This window comes from Heliangelus exortis, chromosome 3 (genome assembly GCF_036169615.1).
Source record: "Heliangelus exortis chromosome 3, bHelExo1.hap1, whole genome shotgun sequence".
NCBI classification, from domain to species: Eukaryota; Metazoa; Chordata; class Aves; order Apodiformes; family Trochilidae; genus Heliangelus; species Heliangelus exortis.
Window position 1 is genome coordinate 37,360,374 of NC_092424.1, and position 20,258 is coordinate 37,380,631.

The 20,258-nt window shown below is 40.4% G+C and overlaps 1 protein-coding gene and 1 long non-coding RNA gene across 2 annotated transcripts; one reads left to right on the forward strand and one right to left on the reverse strand.

The window, feature by feature from the left end:
- Positions 1-300: 300 nt before the first annotated feature.
- On the reverse strand, positions 301-19,550 carry PROKR1 (prokineticin receptor 1). Its single transcript, XM_071740225.1, has 3 exons — positions 19,450-19,550; positions 6,502-7,175; positions 301-2,577 (listed from the first exon to the last, which is right to left on the reverse strand). Exons 2-3 carry the CDS (start codon positions 7,017-7,019, stop codon positions 1,881-1,883), a joined length of 1,215 nt encoding a protein of 404 aa, XP_071596326.1. The 5' UTR covers positions 7,020-7,175; positions 19,450-19,550; the 3' UTR covers positions 301-1,880.
- Positions 3,326-15,544, forward strand: LOC139794515 (uncharacterized). The gene is made up of 3 exons (XR_011725164.1): positions 3,326-4,478; positions 10,282-10,387; positions 15,411-15,544. It is a non-coding gene; the product is annotated as an uncharacterized lncRNA (long non-coding RNA).
- Positions 19,551-20,258: the final 708 nt, after the last annotated feature.

Here is a 20,258-nt window from a genome sequence, read left to right on the forward strand (position 1 = left end):
AACAAGTGGATTTTAGTACTTACCTCTATTAAAAAATGTTATTTTGAATAATTATTTCAGTAACTGCTTTGCCTAGCAGAGCAAATTATGAGATCCCCTCCAACATGTCTGTTGTATAAGCAGCTGATGATGAGAGGATTTAAACACTTTAATAGGTCTGTCTTTTTGCTGTTAAGTTTAATTGGTCAGCCTGGTAGTTTTTCTGTAGCAGAAGTGGGATAATTCACAGTGGTCACTTGGATATGAAAACTGGGGATAAGGGAAAAATATAAGAAAAGAATTCACAAGGTTCCCTAATACTGATTCCGTATTTACTGTTTTATTAACACTTTAACTTCACAAATAAACAAATTATTTACAAAAGCCTTTTACTTGAAAAGTAGGCAATACCACATACTTTAGAACAGGAAGCCTTTGCCATCACAATAGAAAAGACTTGATTTCAATACACAAAAGTCCATAGTATCTTATGTGTAGTTTAAGTGAGCAGATATTACTGCTATTGTCACCTGCTTTATCACAATTATCAGTTAAGAAACACCCATCCTGGACTCTCACAAAATCAGTATACTAAAAGGAGAACTGGAGGAGTCAATGCATCGTGAGTTCTTGTCTCACATTTGGTTAGACAGTGAGCTACTTGGCTCAACCAGCGACTGGCTTGCTGAAGCCTAGAATTTGTCTCCATTGCCTGCAGAATTACCAGCTGTCACAAGGTCTCTATGCTGTTTTGGCCTTATTTGTACTTCAGTTTAAAGATGTACTTATACTTGGTCATAAGTCTAGGCCTGGTTCAGTGAAGTGGATTTTTTTCTCATTAACTTGCTATACTTTATATGGGTCCCACAGAAGAAACAAGTTGAAACACATGAAATTCCATCTGAAGATTAGAAAACCATTTTCTTTACTCTGAGGGCTGTTGAACACTGCCACAGGGGGTCCAGGGAAACTGTGGTGTCTCAGTCCCTGGAGTCAGTCAAAGCCAACTGGACCCAATCATGGGCAGCCCGTTCTAGCTGACCCTTCTTGAGCAGAGGGGTGGACTGTGCAATCTGGAGATGATGTTGCCTGCCTCTGCAATTTTGTGATTGATTCTGTGAAGAGTTCAGTGACTCAAGGCATCAGAAGCTGGCCTTAGGGTGCCTGGAAATAGGGGAACAGCTCCCTTCAGAATTTAGCTGTGCCATTTCCAAATACACAAAAAACAGAGTAACACTACATAAAACTACAGAGTGGAATGTTGATAAAATATTCTTCAACTGGGTGTCACAGGAAGAGATGAAGTTTTTTACCATGCTGTGAAGTCATATTTAGCTTTGTAAAGAATATGATTTTCATGACAACATGCTACACATTGGACAATAGAAAGCTGGTGGTTGTAGACTTCAAGAAGCTTCGTCATGATGGAAAAGATAAAAAGTGACATTAAGCAAAATGGGCTTTTTTGCCATCCTTGCTCTAGTGAGAAGGAAAAGGACACCAAATAGCTTGAATGTACAAATAATAGAGGGATTAAGAGATGTCCTTTAACAAGAAAAAGAGGCTTCATTGCTAGGACCAGCAATCAAATCTTCCATCGTTAGAACGTTCTTTAATACCTTCACAGACTCTTTTTTTTACTCTAAATTTTAGACAACTCTAAAATGAGTGTCTACATCTGAGATTTACAGGTGGGTGAACTGAAGCGCAGCATCAGTCTGAATGATGGAATTATACATCAGTCCAATGAAAAGAGTTCTGATAGAAATTCATTGTAGCCTGCTTTTCAAGAACTCTTAACCAGTGGTGAGTATCACCACAGAGAAGGGAAAAGATTCTGAGGAGGCATTATTTCCTCTTTACACCCTTTTCAAAAACGTGAGATTAGAACTGCAAAAAGTTTATTTCAGTTTTATACAGTCTACCTCCTCCGTGACTGGCATTTCACTTGTTCTCAGGTCTAAATCTGTGCTAGATTTACTTCCATTATATGTTGATCTCCATCTGAGCAACATGATCTTCTTGAAATACTTCATGGTGTTATTTTTTACAGTTACAAAACACATGGTGTTTATCATGCTGTTACTCATAGCAATGCATTCAACTATGTAAAAAGCAGTAAGATAATGCTTCTCTTTCACAAAGATGGTGGGAAAAAAGTCACGCACAATTGTGAAGCCGTAGAATGGTGCCCAGCAGAGAACATAGGCAGTCAGGATGCACATCAGTACCATAACAGTTTTCCTTCTGCATCGAAGCCTCTTTCTTATCTGTTCTGTCTGAAATCCTGGTACAGTTTTAAACCAAAGCTCCCGAGAGATCCTGGCATAACACAAGGTCATGGTGATCACAGGTACAACAAATTCAATGCCAAAGATGAAGAGGAAGTACGATTTGTAGTACATCTGCTGGTCAATTGTCCAGATTTGACCACAGAAAATTTTCTCTTGGTTTTTCACCATATATAACACAGTTTCAGTAGCAAAGTATGCAGAGGGGATAGCTACAAGTATGGAGACTATCCAGACCAAGGCGATGAGGATGGTTGCTGTTTGATAATTCATGCGTGGTTTCAGTGGATGAACAATGGCCAAATACCTAGAACAGACAAATACATTCAAAGTGAAGACTGAAACACTATTAGTCAGAACACACTACAAAATACAAGTGTACAGAATTGGGCAGAAGGAAATTGTCATTCTTATGGAGAAATACAAAGTAGCAGGCTACAGCCAAATTCATAAATGTAGTCAGAAACTCTGAGGCAAGTGGCTGAAGGGTTTGTTAGGACAGTGGGTACTTAGCAATCTAAAAATCTGAGTGTCTGAGGGTGATTTTAAGACCTCAGTCTTCAACTCCCACCTGTTAACACAATCAAACTGAAGTTGCAGCTTTGAACCACAAACTTTTCCTTTTTAACACTGATCACGTGTTCGGGAGTTACAGAAAGATGGGAAGAGGAGAAAGAATATTCCTGTTAGGAACAAATATGTTTACAGGACTTAGCACAGTATCTGTGTCATGTCATATCTAGGATGCACCATGGTACAGCGTCTGGAAATTCTTTCCTGGATGGCACATGTTCAAGTGAGACTTTGAAACATGCAGTAATATGCATGTAGTTGGGTGCAGGTAATGAAGAAGCTGTAAAATGTTCTTGCTAGGCAAAGAGCTATTTAAGTATGCTTTTTATTACCAAGCAGTCAAACATACCTAACAGTGCTTCTATTATTTTCTTACTTATTCTATGGGGTGTGAAGGCCTGAAGCTGATGCTAATGAGTGAGCATGTTACAGGTGAGCATGTTTTCAAGCCACCAACAAAGGACTGAGTATGCATTTTCTGCCCATGCAAATGTTTGTTTCATTTGCTGGAGGTGATTATTGCTAATTGATCTTAAATATGGTGTGTTAAGTAATATACCAAACCATAAAACCTGAGTTATTTGCACTGCTGAGCTGCAAGGTGCACTGAAGTGTTTCATGAAGAAATAGAAAGCGGAGAAATAGAAGTATGATGCTTACAAGATCCATTGTTTGCCCTTGATTCAGTTATAAAGGGGCTAGGACCAAATGGCATTCACTCTGGTGTTTTTTGTTTCGTTGGAGCTGGGGGGAGGGTGGGATGATTTTTTAAGCTACAGATATAAGGAAACCTTATATTAGAGTACACTGTCCCAGAAGGTTTAGCATATTTCTGCTAAAAGACTTTTATCAGAGACACCCCAGAGCTCCCAGTACAGTTGTATTAAACACAAAGGATTGTTTAAAACAGTGGATTTTCTCATTCATTCAGAGGCTTTTCTATGTGTATATATCCTATGCTTATATAGCATCCACAGGATATATTCAGTCTAAAATAAAATGGGATGTCAGTCATGCTTTTCATCAGTCAGATCTTGGAAGCATGTGAATTGTTTATTGCTCTTATTAGTGTAGGTTAGATGTCAAGGGACAGCAAGATTACTAAGCCTCATTGTGGAGCTGATAAATGAGCACTTTTAGTTCAGCTCCTGTGGAAATAAGTTTGTGGGATAGTTTGTATGTATGCATTTGTAGCTATGCATACCCACTCAGCTGAACTTTCGGCTGGGTGGGGCGAAGAGAGGCAGGAGGGAGCTTTTGCTGTGGATTTTTCTGATTGTCATTGCTTACCACACTAGGCCTGTTACTGCGAGGTGGTCCTGAAGCACATGAACTGAGTTCAGATGAAACTACCCTCAAATATGTGCCCCCAAAGTGTACGCAAAACCCACCTAGAGCCCTTGCATGTTCTGTCCAGGGAACTGAGTTAAAGCTAAATCCCCCAGAATATTTACAGCATGGATAGACCCTCAGCACAATCTCCTCTTCAGATTCTCTAACTTTGCATTATTTTCTAGTGTGAACGTGGCCCAAATATGAAAAATCCTTATGGTTCATGTGAATAGACATCAAGGAAGGTGAAAGAGTGCCTACCTGAGGGAAATCATGTGGGACAAGCTGACTTTATCTACACAGGTGAGCCCTTTTAAATGATCTAAATATGGGAAGACTTTTGTTCGCATATTCTTTTTAGAGACCAAAGTCAACAATCTGCATGACATAACCAACAAAGAATGGTTGATTGTTAAATGAAAGATGTTTCTGTTTACCAAGTCAAAAGCTCACAAAAAAAAAAAAAAAAAAAAAAAAAAAGGCACTGAAATGAAAACAGTGTGTTCTTAAAACAAACTTCAGTGATTAATCATTTCCTGGGTTGTTTTTAAAGATGCCTGGGGAGATATGCTAGAAATCTTCTGATTTCTTAGCAGTCATAAGGATTCAATGACCCATGTAACTCCATCAACCTGAACTGCACCAGCAGAGCTTTCCAAGAATTTTTTTTACAAGTTGAAAAAGATAAGTAGTAGAAAATGGTAATGCATGCATGATAGTATTTTGAAGTTTAACCCTGAGTCTGTCTGCTGTTCAAAGGATGTTTTATTAGACAGTTATTAAAGATTTATTTCATAGGAGCTGATTGTCCTTCACTGTACCACTACACAAAACATCTCTGAACTTCTCAGAGTCTTCACAGACTTCTGCTGACGTCAGTAGCAGCTGAATCAGTTGCACACAAGCTGTATCTATGCAACCATCAGCAGGGTTAACTGCTCCTTTGCTGTCTTTTGGATCAAGTACCAAAAACTGTGCAACATTAGACTAGAGCATAAAATGGCACATGAGAGAAATTGGGAAAACCAAGGAAAGGCAGGGTGGGAATCATACACTGTGTATATGCAGAGAGTATGCTGAGATGTTTGTTATGTTTGAACACAAATGATGACTTGTTGCAATGGCCTTTCTCCAGAGAGTTTACTCTGTGGGTCTTCAGCTTTCTGTGAGGCAGTCGTTTCAGACTTGTGTCAACCTGAAGCTGATACTCAGCACCTGGGTTCATCAGAGTCTGTGAAGCATGAGGCTAAAAGAACAGGACTCACAATAAAGAATACGATTAAATTACATTGTTAAAGTTCTTGGAGTAAAAGGTGGGTACAGAAATATCACAGGACTGCAGCATAAAGCAGGTAGGTATCATTGTGTTCTGCTTACCCCTTTATGAAGGCTGTGGGAAAAACTCTGCTAAACTGGGTTCATACAGCATTTTGTCATGTTCTGGACGGTGCCATAAACGACTTGTGAATCTTTCCCGGCTTACCACTGTGCCATCCTCAGAGATAAGTGTTAGGAGTAAGGAGAGTGTGAGAGAAGAATATTTGGAGAGGAGAGTTCCAGGTACACTCACCAAGCATTCACTTCTCAGCTGGAGCACCCAGCTAAGACCTCTGTATGATGAAATGGTTAATTTAATGATTTTGGGGTTTTCTCAGTAAGGTATGACAGAGAATAAGTCATACCTTAGAGACTTATAGAGAAATTCTGTTTTGCAGGCTACGTAGAAGTCTTCTCTTTCACTCCCTTTCACACCAAAACAAAAACTGGTAAAAATAACTTAGAAGGGAGAAAGAAATATCCTGTTAGCCAGTAGCCCTGTTGGAAATGCACCTGTCAAATTCTGTATCACCAGTCAACTATTTGTCTCACAAAGAGTATTTACTTCACTGTTTATAGAAAAGGTTAGAATCAGAAAAGTTGTGTAGGCTAGTAGTAAAGATTCTTTAGAGATGTATGCTTTGATTATGTAGTGCTGATGACCACTCTTGCATCTGTGTGTTTCTGATTTGTCTCTCTTCCCTTTCTCTTATTTAATAAATCCTCTAGTACACTTGAATCAGGCACCTTTTTAATGACAAAAAAGTTTTAATAAGTCAACATCCTTTTAACTTGAAAAGTTCAATTAAGAAATTTCCACTTTTCTCCAAGATACTGTCATGACCTAATGTGATTAGATTTGTGTGAAACAAGATACCCAGATCTGCATAGAACCTACCTTGACATCACATCCTACAGAATAGCTGGCTGTGTTAAAACCCTAGAAATCTGGACAGCTAACCCCAGAAGCTCTGGCCATCTCCTTTTGCAGTGATAGCACCCCACTTACCTGTCAATAGCTATAGCCAGGAGAGCATTGGTAGAAACACAGAGGGAGACAGTCCGTAGGTAGTTCACTGAGGCACAGAGAACATGGCCATGCTCCCAGGACAGCTGTCGCACAACATAGTAGTCCATCTCGAAGGGGCAGCACACGGTGGCCACAATGAAGTCTGAGATGGCCAGGTTGGCAATCAGCAGGTTGGTGAGGTTTCGCAGCTTCTTGTAACGGGCGAGAGCAGCAATGAAGATGAAGTTGCCAATGCCACAGACCAGCATGATGCCAACCAGGGCCACCCCGATGACAATCTTGGCTGCGAAGAAAGTGCGGGTTTTGGTCATGTCATCTTCACTGTCCAGTAGCTGGTCATAGTCACTGTAACTGAAATTGAAAGGGAGAGAGAAGTTTCGCAAGGAGATTAAATCTCCATCGTGGAGATTGTAGATTGCAGCAAAGTTGAGGTTCATGGTCGCATTTGGGTTATGTTCAGCTTGCTCCATGGCCGTGCCTGTCTTCTTTTGACACATGTGGCTTGACTGGCCCTTGGTTTCGTGTTAAAATTGCCCGGGGTGGCAGAGTTCAGCAGTGGCAGGCGAGAGACCTCATCCAAATTTTCCTTCTGAGCAGTGAGTCACCTTGCCTTTGTACCCATTAGATTTTAGAGCAAGGACCTTATATATCTCCTGTGGAAACAAAAAGAGGAAAACGTTTCCTGAGGAAATTACAACAAAACACTGTTCTTGAGGGAAGACACCTTATTGCCACATAGCTCTACTGCTGGCTGTGCACAGTGGGAAGAAATACCCTGCGAGAGGTTGCTTCCGTTATCACAAAATCTTTTGAGTTGCATAAGACACTGGTTGTTACACCCAGCAGTTTTATTTACCAATGATGAAATTTGGTTTTCAGCACACAGTGAAATGACAATGTAGGAGTGTGAAATCCAGTTTAAAACTCTGCCAGCCTTCAAGCCCACCGTGCTGTCACCCCTATACAAGGTAAAAAAAAGAAACTAAAATGAGATGGCACCTCAATTTGCTGAAGAGTATCTGATGTGTCTTTTGGACAAAGTTTTTGCTCTGTGGTAGATGTCTCAGAGCAATGTGGTACATGAGGATGAAAGAACTGATGTTCTAGCTTCTAAATATATTTCTCAATTAAGTAAGGGCTGCCAAGACCTAAGAAATTAATAAAGCCAGCAGTTTCTTTTTTGGCAGCCATTAGTTGAGTAGGGGGACCAAATTTTCAGCCAGCATAATCCATTATCACTTCTCTTAAACCAGTGGAGCCCTGCCAATTTGCATAGACAAGATTTTGTCCCATGAACCAGCTTGCAGGTCTTTGCTGTGAAGGCAAATTTGCCATTCACAGGGAGTCCTTGCACAAACAGGCTGTTGATGTGAAAGGGAAAATCTTCCTTAAGAGACGTGAAGTGCCTTGAATTTCTGAAGATGAGAAGCAGACTCCCCTCCCCGTACTGTCAGTTGTACCAAATTTTAAATATTGATGTATTTTCCACACAGATGAAAAAAAAAGTCTGGTCTACTCCCTAATTTTGCCTTTTCTCTGTGTCAAAATGCTGAGATTCTTGCATCTTCCCATGCCACATCTAGGAATCCTCACACCAGACTCCCAGATGTTGGCACAGTCCCACACCATCCCAGATGAGAATCAGGGGGCATTACTGCTTTTTCTGCTGTGAGACAGTAGGTCTTCAAGGTGTCAGCTGCTATTGAACAATGTCCATTGTGGCCACAAAGGACTATCTGCATAGTGGAACTGTTGCCCCCTTTCCCTGGAACCACCCTCAGCCCCTGATATACCAACACTTTATAAATTTTTGAGAGAAACTCTCTTGTACAACTTCTGCCTCCACATTGCTTTTCAAACGGAGAGTTGCAGAACAACAGTATAAAAGAAAGCCAAACCCTGAAACTAAATAGCAGTTCATACAATTGACTACTTTAGAAGAGATCCCCACTGCTGCCTGGAAATACGAACATTCATTTAAGAGAAATACTAAACAAATACTTGAATGCAAAATCTGTATGCTGGTGTAAGCAAGGTGCAGTATCTATTTCAGACAGATTTCCCCCCCCAGAATACTGAGAGAACAGAATAAAATAGAGACAACTTCACTATTCACAAAGTGACATAACCCCATCGGCTTACTGTACCTGCAGTTGCTTTCGTCTTCTTGGAAGTCTTGAGCACGCTGGGGATTGACCCCATCCAGGTTTCTACCCTGCAAATGTGCTGCTGTCACTGGAACAGAGAAAGGATCACTGAAAGCAGGCAGAGGACTTTGCTGAATGATCATTTCTCTTCCAGGCAGGTTTGCCCGGCAGCTCAGGGGAGGATGGCTCTGCTGTCTCTGTGCACGCATCTAAAGCCTTTTCTCAGTGGGAGGCACCTTGAAGCTGTCCATGCATTTCTGATTTTAAAGAGGCAGTGCGGTACGGAGACAATAGGGCACAGCCCTTTTTTTTGTTTGCTTATTTTTCTTTTGTGTGTTTGTTTGTTTGTTTTGGTTTTTTTTTATTGCTTTAAATCTCCTGAATGCATTGGATCAGTAGCGTAGCTTTGTTACCAACTCTAAGCATGGAAGAAGTAAAACCGTGGTCATCACTTGCCCTTTGAATTTTGTCTGAGCTGGGCAGCAGCTACTTACACCTGACACGACAGAGAAGCAGTATACAAACCTCCCAGTGGAGAGGAAGGGGAGGAAAGAGGCTGAACTAGTTTCCCAGGGACCTTTCTCCATTGATCTCTCCCTGGCTATTGTCATTAGGACTGCTGCTGTGGTAGCTTCCACAGAAGGAGGGTCAAATGGTCAAGTATCGAATAGCCATAAATCAGAGGACCCCTGACAGTTTTCCTTGCCCTTTCAGGGAATTACTTCACGTGCATCCCTAAGGACTCAGTATCCTTTGCTAACACTGTCTCCTCCTTGCTTTGAAGCACTTGCACCCCAGGGAGTTTTCTTGCTTCCCAGTTCTCCAGAAGGAAAGGAAATGCACAGCAGATGCACTGTCCTCCCCTGCACCTCCAGTGTTATTCACCTTTTAGCTGACATTGTCCAAGATGCATAGTTGGGATACATTACGTAGTCCCCAGTGGATGAGCCCATGGGAGGCTGTAGAAAGTAATGAAGAGTGTAGATATGCAGAAAGCCTGTAATACATGGTCTACAATGCACACTCACAAGACTCAGCTTTCATGAGCTAGTGGGCCCTTATCTCTGGAAGAAGGAGATAAGGAAAGAAATTCATTATATATGAAATATATCTGGGATAAAAGAGCCACTAATGTAACTTTTTTCCAGAAAACCTATGGAAGGCCACAATCTGTTGACACAATCTGGAGTCAACAGACAGCATTAAGAATTTCATAGCAAATACTTAACTTTATTTTTAACAGTCAAGGTAATATGTGAAAAGCTATGAAGGGGCTTTTAATATCCTGAAAGGATGCAGCCAAATGAACAAGGAGGAAATCAAATACAACCCACTTGTGGAGTTCTGTCACAAAAAAATTTAAATGTAGTAAGTACAGGGAGGGGTGAAGTGAACTTAGCACGTACATCAGAATCACATCTAAAAGATTTCTGAAATGGGTCACATAAACCTTAAGTGCCCCTTCAGAAAAGCTAGTGGACTGTAGGAGCTCCTGCAAGCTTTGCAGTAGGAATGTGTATGATGTCTTTAAGACTTTGTTCAACTGTCTCACTTTAACTTATCTAGCAAGTTCATCAAGCAATGTGATATCCAAATATTTCTATCCCTTTAGGCCAAAACCTCAGCTGCTGCAGAACAGTCTGTCCCCCGTGACTCAAGGCAAGTTGGCACTGGAGTCCTGATAACTACAACCCCTCCAGATCTGTGGTTCAGGCTCGGTACGTAGCTTCTGTACAGCAGTTGTTAATCTACTGTGTTCCAAGTAATTGCACTGGATGTCTCAAGCTGTTTTGCAGAAAATACTAAGTGTAATATTGTGTAAGGATGCAATTTGCACATGCTGTGCAAGGCAGTGTTTTGTAGTTGTTGAATAGAAATTGCTGAATAGACAGTGAAACCACTGGTCCTGAGAGCTGCCCTTACAGCCAAATGGGAAGAGTGAAAGTTAAGAGGTGGGTCTAGAGCCAAGTGGGCTGTAGTGACAGTGAAAGGACTCTAAAGCTATGGGGTATATGTAGGAGGATTTCCCAATTGCAAACAGTGTGCATGAAGTCCCAAAGGCTACTTTCAAAACCTATAGTTTCCTGTGTCTTCTGGTGTAAACAGACTGAAAGAGCAGCTCCCTGGGGCAGCCAAGGTGCCCTATGGCACCAGCAACAATCTGTCTGTGCACAGCTAAGACGTTTTTTGTCCCATCAATGCCCATTCCAGGGCTTTGCAGCCTATAGGTCTGTCCTTCCTGGGAACCGGGTTCTGGGAGGTTTGCAGAGCCAAAGTCCTTATTATTTTTCAGGGAACACATGCTTCTGGTGCTGTATTTCAGCTTACAACAAGGTTTGTCTTTTGTGGGTTTTATAAGTTCTAGTGACTTCCCCAATGGTGTCTCAACATTTCGCACAGTGTCATGGTGCATTTCCTGAGACCAGTGTTACCAGTTTGACAAAGTCTGGCTAAGAGAGAAAAGCTAATTCTGGAAACTATTATGTAAACAATTTACACTCCTGTTAGTTTGCTTTTTTTCATTGGCGTGCTCACAGTTTGAATAGGGAAGTTATTTGGAGGCTAAATGATGCAAAAAAGATTGCAATGTAAAGTACTTGTTTAGAGATTTTCAAATAATGAATTTCTAAACCTAGCGTTTCGCCTAGGAACAGTCCTAAGGACTAAGCAAATTCAACAGCTACTCTCATATTTTTTTCCTAATTGCTATTTAACTTGGACTTTCAGAGAGGTAATTAATCATAGGAAGCTTACATAAGCCCTGCATAAAATACAGCTTGAGTTTTACAAAGGTTGCTACTGCAATTTAGTTGATAAAATGTGACAGAAGTGTCAGATACCTTGTGATTTTTCTGGAAAAGCAAACAAAAGGTAGGAGCCCGCATAAGTTACAACTATGTCCTGCTGCTCATTATTCCAACCAGACATTCAACTCAGGGGTTTTCCTAAATCTAAGAGCTCACTTAATGTGCAGTGTGACCCAGAGGCAATTGATGACTTTTCTTCCAAGTAGAGAAGCTCTTTTATTTTTACTTGTTTATTAAAAAAAAAAAATCATTCTCTTCCATTGTGTATTTCCTGGGTTTTGTCATTTGCATTCATCAATTTTGAGATCATGTAAGAAAATGGTGTTTATTTTGCTCTGCTCAGCTTAGCATGGCGATCTTCTTTGAGAAGTATACCCCCTGCCCTGCACAATAATCTATAAAGTATGTAGAAATAGTTACAAGAAGTTTAAATTCCTAGCTGGCACCTAACACCGCTTACTAGAGAAACCCATCTTACCAAAAGCAAAAATTACAGTACTAGGGCCGTGCAGAAAGCAGGGACCAGTCCAGGGATGGTGCACAAATGCCACAGTGATATGACCCGAACAGCCACAAAAAAAAATTCATTTCCATCTTTATAAATCCAAAGTTTTTTTAAATTATTAAATAGTATGTTTTTTCCACCCTTTTGTTTCGGATATGTTTGTTAGGCTTTGTGTATTTTTTTTTAAACTCATCCTTCCTTAGGGCAAATGCCTGTTACCACAAATGTTTCTCTTGAGCAGAAGGTCTCTGAAAGGCATATTTCAAGTGCTTTTCTCCCCAGATCCCGCCTGGGCACACTCATAGCTTGGGGGATGCTAACGTGCCAGCTGTGGGCAGTGGCACAGTGCAGCAATATCCTCACTGGGGCAGCAAGGCAGATCACTGAGGCAGCTGCCTTTGCCCACTCACTTACCAGCTTAGTTCTCTGCTAAGATTCTTCCCTGTCAACAATAGTCCCAGACAGTTCTTGGGACTGTCTAATTTTAGACTAAGACTGTCAAGCCCATTCTCGGAGATTCCCTGAAAGCCACGTCACTGCAAGCTCTGTCTGCTCTATGCCAGATATATGGAATAGCAAAGATCAGTGCTTGGAAAGTTTATGCCAATTAGAGATAAAGATTGCCAGTAGAAATGATGCTTTGATGTCAGCCTTTAGTGAATATTACTGCAATTACTTGGAATTTCTAGAAAAGCCTTTTCAAACTTAAAAAAGTGAGAATTTACCTGGAAATCGGAATTTTTCCCCTGCTTCTGTGTTTGTGCCCATTGTACAAAATAATACTTATTAAGCAAGATTTATAATTGCAGAAGGCAGACAGTTTTGGGTTTTTTTTTATTTCTGTACATTGCTCTAAGAGAATTAAGATGAAATAGTATGGAGCTCATACAGAACAACATTTTGGAAAGAAATCTCAGGATTATAGTCTAATTTATACAGCTCTTCCTGCGCTGTATTACATATACCCAAATAATACATGACCTTCCTGGCCTTTTGGTGAAGAAATTTTGAAATGTAGAGTTCATATCTTCTGTATGAGACTATAAAACCTTTCTTAGCTTTGCAAGATAGAACTTTAATGGTCCTCCTTTAAATCCCTCATCTTAACAACTGATCCAGATCTGAAGTCTGCATCTGGTATCTTCCTCAATAACTGGTTTATTCATATCCCATATTCAAAAGCCTTTGAGTTTAGAAGCATCTAAAAAGAGCTTAGTATGTGCTACATCTCGGTTAGCTTGTTGCTTCTTGGGATTCTCAGAGGTGGTCTTGTTTATTTTGGATCTTATTAAAACATACACTTAGTACATCTTCTCTTTCAGTGGGTGCTGTGAGCAGCAGAATTCTTTGGGAAATTGAGCATCTTTTTAATTGAAGTGTCTCAGTAGGAGACACTCCTTCCAAAAACTTGCTGACTTCTTTGGAGGTCTAAATAGGAGAAGTTGGATGCTGCATTTCTTAAAAAAATTAACCATCATCCATTACAGCTACAGTTTCCTATTTGAGCTAAATTTCCAGCACTTTCCTTTGCCATTAATATTCTCTGTTAAACAAAAGCCTTTTGATTTGTATTGTCATTGCTTCAGCATCTTCTTTTTTTCTGCCCTTTTTATTCAATGAACCTTACTTTCTGTTCATTTGCCATAGACAGAATCCTGCTCTTCTGTGTCTTCCCTTTTAAACATTGTTGTGGTTTTGCTATTGCCATTTGTCGTGGCAATTTGGCATTTCACCCTGTATTTCCATGACAGGCAGAATGGTTTCAAGAATTTCCCTCTGCAGTTCCCATAACCCTAATTTTGCCTAAAAGACACCCTGCTTTTCCTTACCTCTACCATCTCACCATAAACATACTGACCAGAGCATGTAACTACGAAGCACCAAAGCACTTGTAGTTCAAGCAGTGTGAATTGCAGAGGTCTGGCTTACTTAGGTACATGCAGAGGGGGTCCTATCTATTCCAGGTTCCCAGCTTCTCCCCACAGCAAGACATGATTTGTTTAAAGCTCATCCCCAATTCTGCTGCCTGAAACATTTTTTGGTGCTTCATTGAATGTTAGTAGTTATTTTTTTTTCCTCAGAAGTTATTTGAGATATAAAGGAAAGCTGGAGTTTAGTATGAGTCTGAGAAAGGGATTAATTTACTGTGAAAGCCTTATTGTAGTTATTATATATATATTGCTAGTTATTTCTGCACACACTTGAAATGAATTCTAACCCAATAGAATAATGCCTAATGGTAATTTCACTTGAAGCTACACAGAGCATGAAACCACAATTTTAGTGTCAGGATGAGTAATAGAAAGCTGCTATCACACCTTATTTCTGACTTCAAAAACATTTTGTTATTCTTCCAACGTGGTGTCAAAGCTGCAGGGCCAGATCAGCTGCCTTCTCATAATATTTCTGAAGTCTGAGAAGTGATGGCTTTGTCAGGAGATGAAAAGTACATCTGTGCTCCCAAATCAGGTGGAGATGAAGTAAATCCATCCCAGAAGTTGCACATCCATGTTTTGGGATGCTGTACGTGCCCCCCTGCCCCAGGCACCCCAGGGCTGACTTCTTTGTGGGCAGCTGGTGGAGCATGCATGCTGCTGCCTTGCTATGGCTCTGTGGGAATACAGATGATTTGGGTTGGGGTCAAAAGGAGACAGATGCTGGTTTGTCTGAGGGACAGCTTAGAGGCACATATATTAGAGTCAAGTGCTCAGCATCTCCCTGCCTGGGAGTGACAACCCCCCCCCACCTTGCACTGAGAAATGGATCACCTCTTTAATATTTGATGCTGGCAGGATGGCAAACCTGCTTGTCTCTCTGCTTGTGATCACAGTGATCCTAACAGGAAGACCATTGCCCATGGAGCAGCTAGTGATCCACAAACCAGTTAAGTGTAGCCTGTGGTGTGCTTCTCTGTGCCCTATCTATAGCTTGAATTTCATGGAATCATAGAATCACAAAAAGGACAGGGTTCAAAGGGACCTTAAAGATTAATAGTTCCAACTCCCCTGCCATGGGCAAGGACACCTCCCACTAGATGAGGTTGTTCAAGGCCCCATCCAACACGGCCTTGAACATTTCCAGGGAAGAGGCATCCACAGCTTCTCCTGGGCGACCTATTCCACTGTCTCACCACCCTCGGAGGAAAGATTTTTTTCCTAATGTCTAATCTATGTATGTTTTAAATCATTGTCACTTGTCCTCTTGCTACACACCTGTGCAAAAAGTCCTATTTCATGGCTGTGAACTGCTTGAAGATAATCTTAATTGTCTGGTTGTAAAAAAGGAGCCTTCAAGCAGCTCCCCCTCAGTACTGGCAATTATACCACCTGTGTGTCCATGTCTTTAACTAAAAGTGCAGCGGCAAGTTCTCATGTAGACATCCTTTTTGTTTGATAGTAATAATAATGAACAGAATTCTGTTTTTTTCAGAAAATCTGGATTAGGCTCAAAAGACCAAATCGGGGTAACCTTTCTATGAAGGGAATCTTCCTGGTGTACTGTGCTATGGTTGGAGATCTGTTCAGTACTGCACAGCTACTGAACTCAGGGGTCCCACCATCTGAAGGGAGGTAAGATTATCTATACAATTTTTGTAGTGTTAGCTTTAATGAATGGAATTTTAGATGATGATTGATGAAGTCTGAGTTGCTTGCTTGCTGGGATCACAACAATTTAGCACCTCCTCCTGTTTCAAAACAGTGGTGGTCTGCTTTTCAGGAAATGTTTAGAAATGTGAACAAATTAGAGGCAATAGGAAAATGTGGCATGGCTACAGCTGTGTGGGAAGGGGCAGCCTTCTGTTCAGAATTACAGGTCCTTGAGGAATAAAATGTAAACTAAGTCCCAACTTTTTCAAAGGCTGCTATTGCTTATATTTGGTAGAGACTAAAATTTGCAGGGAACGGTATTGTCCTTTTGAAATCCAACCCCTTTCATTCTAAGCATGTTAAAAGACACACTGTTCTGACACAGTCATGACACCACAAAACTAACTGAGGAAGCATGGGCTGTTCAACCAAAACTGGCAGGGGAGATAAGCCTTTTCTACACTGGTATGTTAGTTCCTGGGCTGGGGGATAATGCAGGATGGCCTGCTGGTGGACAGCCCGCTGTTTCCTTGAGTATACTTCTGAAAAAACTTATTTAAATAAAAGTTTGAAATTTTGAGCCTGGAGTTTTCCCACAAGAAATCTTTAATATAAGCCTAGCTGGCCTTTTTTAATTGTTTAGTAACCAATTTGTTGTTATTATCCACCAGGATGCACACCTGTAAAGACAATTTTAACTACATAAAAAATTAAGTTTCCCAGTACCCTAATGTATGTAATTTTGCTGCAGGGAATAAATTTTGAAGAAAAAAAAGGATGACCGATTGGATATTCGGGTACCATTCTGAAGATTTTTTAAGGCTTTACCTTTCAGACTTTATAGCCCTCTCTCAAATCACTGTCATATTCTTTTCTATCCAGTACCTGAAACATTACATTACCACTAGAAGTTTCTATCTTTCCATTTTCCAGCTTCTGATGCTTTTAGAACTAGCTGCATATTCCAGGTTTGTAGCTCCTTGTTGCACCTGGCACAGTCTATGGACAAAGTTAAATAGAGTGAAAGGAAGAGAATGAAAAGTTGCTGCCTCCCTACTGCACAGGGACATTAAGCAATGTTCTTTCTGCCAGGGCAAATGGATTTTCCCAAGCTTTTTGCATTAGTTTCTGGGGATAGGAACATTTTTTTTGCTTCTCTTTTTACTCTGCTTGGACAACTGAGTTGATAGCTCATTTGCTGAAGATCACATAAAATTTACACCATGTATAAATTTTGATACATTTTCAGCCCAGTTAGTGAGAAGGGCTAAGACATGAAACATTGCTCAAAGGAGACCTTTGGAAGGCAAGAAGTCTACTTATCTCCTCTGCTAAGAAGAGCAATTTCAAACTAGGATTTTAAAGTCAAAGGGTTAGTGCTCCCCATAGTACTTTAACTGCATGTTGTCTTCAGGGTACACATTTTTTAACAGAAATTTGGCATCCTGCAGCCCCATCTAGTGTAGATCTGACTACAAGAGGTTAATTTAAGAAGTCTAACACCAGTCAGATGGAGGGTGCCAGTCTGCTTCTTTGAATGGAAGCTTCTCCTCAGCTGCATTTGTACAGGAAAGTCTGTAGATATATATGACTGGCAAGGCCAGAGGAGATATCTGAAAATGTGGAGAATCCTTACCCATACCCGTAACATGCCCTAAAGCCAGTGCCACTTCTTATACACTGGGGCTATTCAGATCAAAACTGCCCTTAGAGAATTTTAATCATTGTAAGGGTTGCTGCAGCAGTGCTTTAGAGTTCCCTTCTCCACTTGCGTTGCTCCTCATGGCTCCAGCTCTGATTTTCCTGAAACGTTACTAATGTGAAGAGGAATACCAGGCTGCTGCTGACTTCTGGTGCACCCATCCTCTTGCCTCAGGCAGTCCTTCTGCCTCTGTTTTTTCACTGTCTCTTGATGACGGTGGCTTGAGCCTTGATGCTGACAGGCAAAAGTTAACAAATTCTGCAATTAAAATGGCAGGCAACACGAATTGCTGGTCATTAAAAGCAGTGCTTTTCTGCTTCATAAAGGTGAACTATTGAAAAAGATCTAATCCGAAAAAAAAAAAAAATTAAAAATTAATCAAAGTAATTGGATTGCCTGGATTGCTCAGAGATGATAAACTTCTCACAAAGGCAGACATGCAGACAGACAAGTTATTGCTGAGCCGGGGCAGGGGGAGTGGGTAGAGGAAGATGAAGAGGGGCTATTCTCTTTTTAAGTGCTCTGTGGATGCTCTGGCACCATGATAAATCTGCTGCAGTTAACTTTATATTATGAAATTATGTATTTGAAACTGAACAGAACCTCTCACTGTCTCTCAGTGCCTGCTTCATTCCTCTGCCAAAGTAAGTGACAAGCTCTGTTGTTTAAAAATTGATGTGATTTAAAATTAAAAAAAAAAATGTTTCAATTCGTGTCCAGAAAATATCACACACTGGATTTCAAGAATGATTTAGATGTTCTTCATGAGATTATGCCACCTAACACATAAAAGGAAAAAAAACCCCAAACCTTCAAGCCCTTGAATTTCCTTTAAGTTTCTGCAAGCTGTCAATACTGGACCCAGTGTTTCTGTTTATCACCTGACAGGTCCAATTTTATTTTTCATGTGATGATACCTCTTAGTTCCTGACAGATAATGTCTGTGAATCAGATGGAATTGCACTTAATAGAGCCTATGATATGTATAAATGGATGCAAAATTCCACCCCTCAGTCTTCCAGCATACATCAAATATGAATTCCTCACAGTACCAAGCTCAGTATTTGGGTATGTGTAACTTTTAAAAGTTATCTTTTTTTATTCCTCATGGGACAAACCTTGTATTTTTCACTTCTCTCTCTCAGAGCAGATGATGATTATGATCACTTTGAACTTCAAGGCAGGCAGAGAGACATACTTTACAGGGTTCCTCCCCCGCTCTAAGCTTAAATCTGTTCTCTACAAAAATAACCAATAACATATATTTAAATTGAGCTTCTAAAACAGAAACAATGGAAGTTCCCAGTCTTTGTAACTGTTCATTCCATAAATGCAGTTTCAAGGCTTTGCAGGTACTAATAGCTCTTAATGACCCCGATGAGCCTCACCTGAAGCCTCCACCCACGCCACTGCCCACATGCCCAGTTTAAGGTCAGCCCCGAGCATATTCCTGCCTCCTGTAGCTGTGCCTGTCTTCCACTTAACCTCTGGCCCTGTCTCCTCAATGGACTTGAGATTTATATTGCAGTTTTGCTTCAGGATGTGTATCTTCCTGCATTGGGTAGACCTCGAGATTTTGTCTGGAAAATCACCATCGTGGAAACATTTGCTTTGTGAAGTCTGGTTTGGAAACGTGGATTTTATTTTCATTGTCTGACCTGCGGGCTCAAGAAGGATTCAGGTACCCTCTTAGGTTCAAAATGTTATCTTATCTTCTGTGTGGTTTGATGTGTAGCCAGTGTATAAGCAAATGCAAAGTCACATAAATGTGCTGGGTTTAGAAGCGGTATTAGAATAGGCAGATAAAAACATCCTTATGGAAGAACAGAAATGCTTGGAAAAAAATAATTATTTTTGAGATAGATATGAAGAAAAAAAGAGTTAAATCTTAAAGGAGACTCAACAGAGCATGTTTGATATTTTTGTAATGTGGCATGCAGTTTTGCTGTGACGCAGAAGTTTCTCCCAAATCAATTCAAAAGTCTACATAATGAAGAAACTTTACAAAAATATGCCACAATGTGTCCTGATGTATGCATCAGATACCCAGCTGAGGACAGGGAACACAGGCTCAGATGCCCATGCTGTTAGTTCTGCTTTTAATATTACAATTTAAAGGTCACAGAAATTGATGGAGATTGCATCAAAATGGTATTTCCATCAATCTTTGGGTTCTCACCTGAAGTTTGGGACTGGAATTTAAGGAAGAAGATTTATTCTTGACTTGGATAGCTGCGGGTAGCTAGTGATTAGCTTGCACACTTCTTTGCTTTCCCACCTGTGAAATGAAAGCATAATACCACTGTCTTCTGGAAAACATTTTGATACCTGAAGATGACAAGCACCACATAAGGCAGACATATTATAAATTTACAACATGAAGAACTAAGGATTATAACTTCACAGTGAGCAGGTTCAAACAACTTAAAAATCTTCAGCATTTCTCTGACCGCACACTTTCCTCCTACCAATACTGCAGGAGTCATTTCATTTGTGCTCACTCTTGTTTCATAGGTTTGTTGAAATTGGTTCTCCAGGTGTTTTAGGATGCACAGCTGTTTCCAACTCTGGAAGCTGCTGCACTCAATTTTTAGTTAAAGGAACATACGCCAGCAATGTCCCCTGCTACAGAAGCTTCCCTTTGCCGTTTTCAGAAATAGGCAGGAGTAGCCTCTCACTACAGATTTCAGGAGTAATATTCACATTTCTTTATGGGAGACTGCTAACTGGAGTACAAAACAAGTATTTCCGAGTGTCTAGTGTGGCTACGTGGAGCTGTTGTTCTTACACTGCTTGTAAAATCACTAAGGTTTTTTTATTATTATTTATTAAAAGTTACTGTGAAGACTGTGAGTGAAGGTCCTGAATCCTTAAGTCATAGATTAATATAGTTTTATAATTGAGTAGGTATTACCTGATACATGATACATCTGTACATGTGTGTATATGTATATGTGCTATGTACTTACTCTGGAGATAAGTTTATTA

What these genes read in the sequence shown, in the direction of transcription:
- PROKR1 (XM_071740225.1), bottom strand. Translation starts at nt 7,019, where the DNA reads ATGTGTCAAAAGAAGACAGGCACGGCCATGGAGCAAGCTGAACATAAC. An exon ending in CTGGCTATAGCTATTGACAG is followed by an intron (nt 2,578 to 6,501) that starts GTAAGTGGGGTG and finishes TGTCTGTTCTAG; the next exon opens with GTATTTGGCCATTGTTCATC.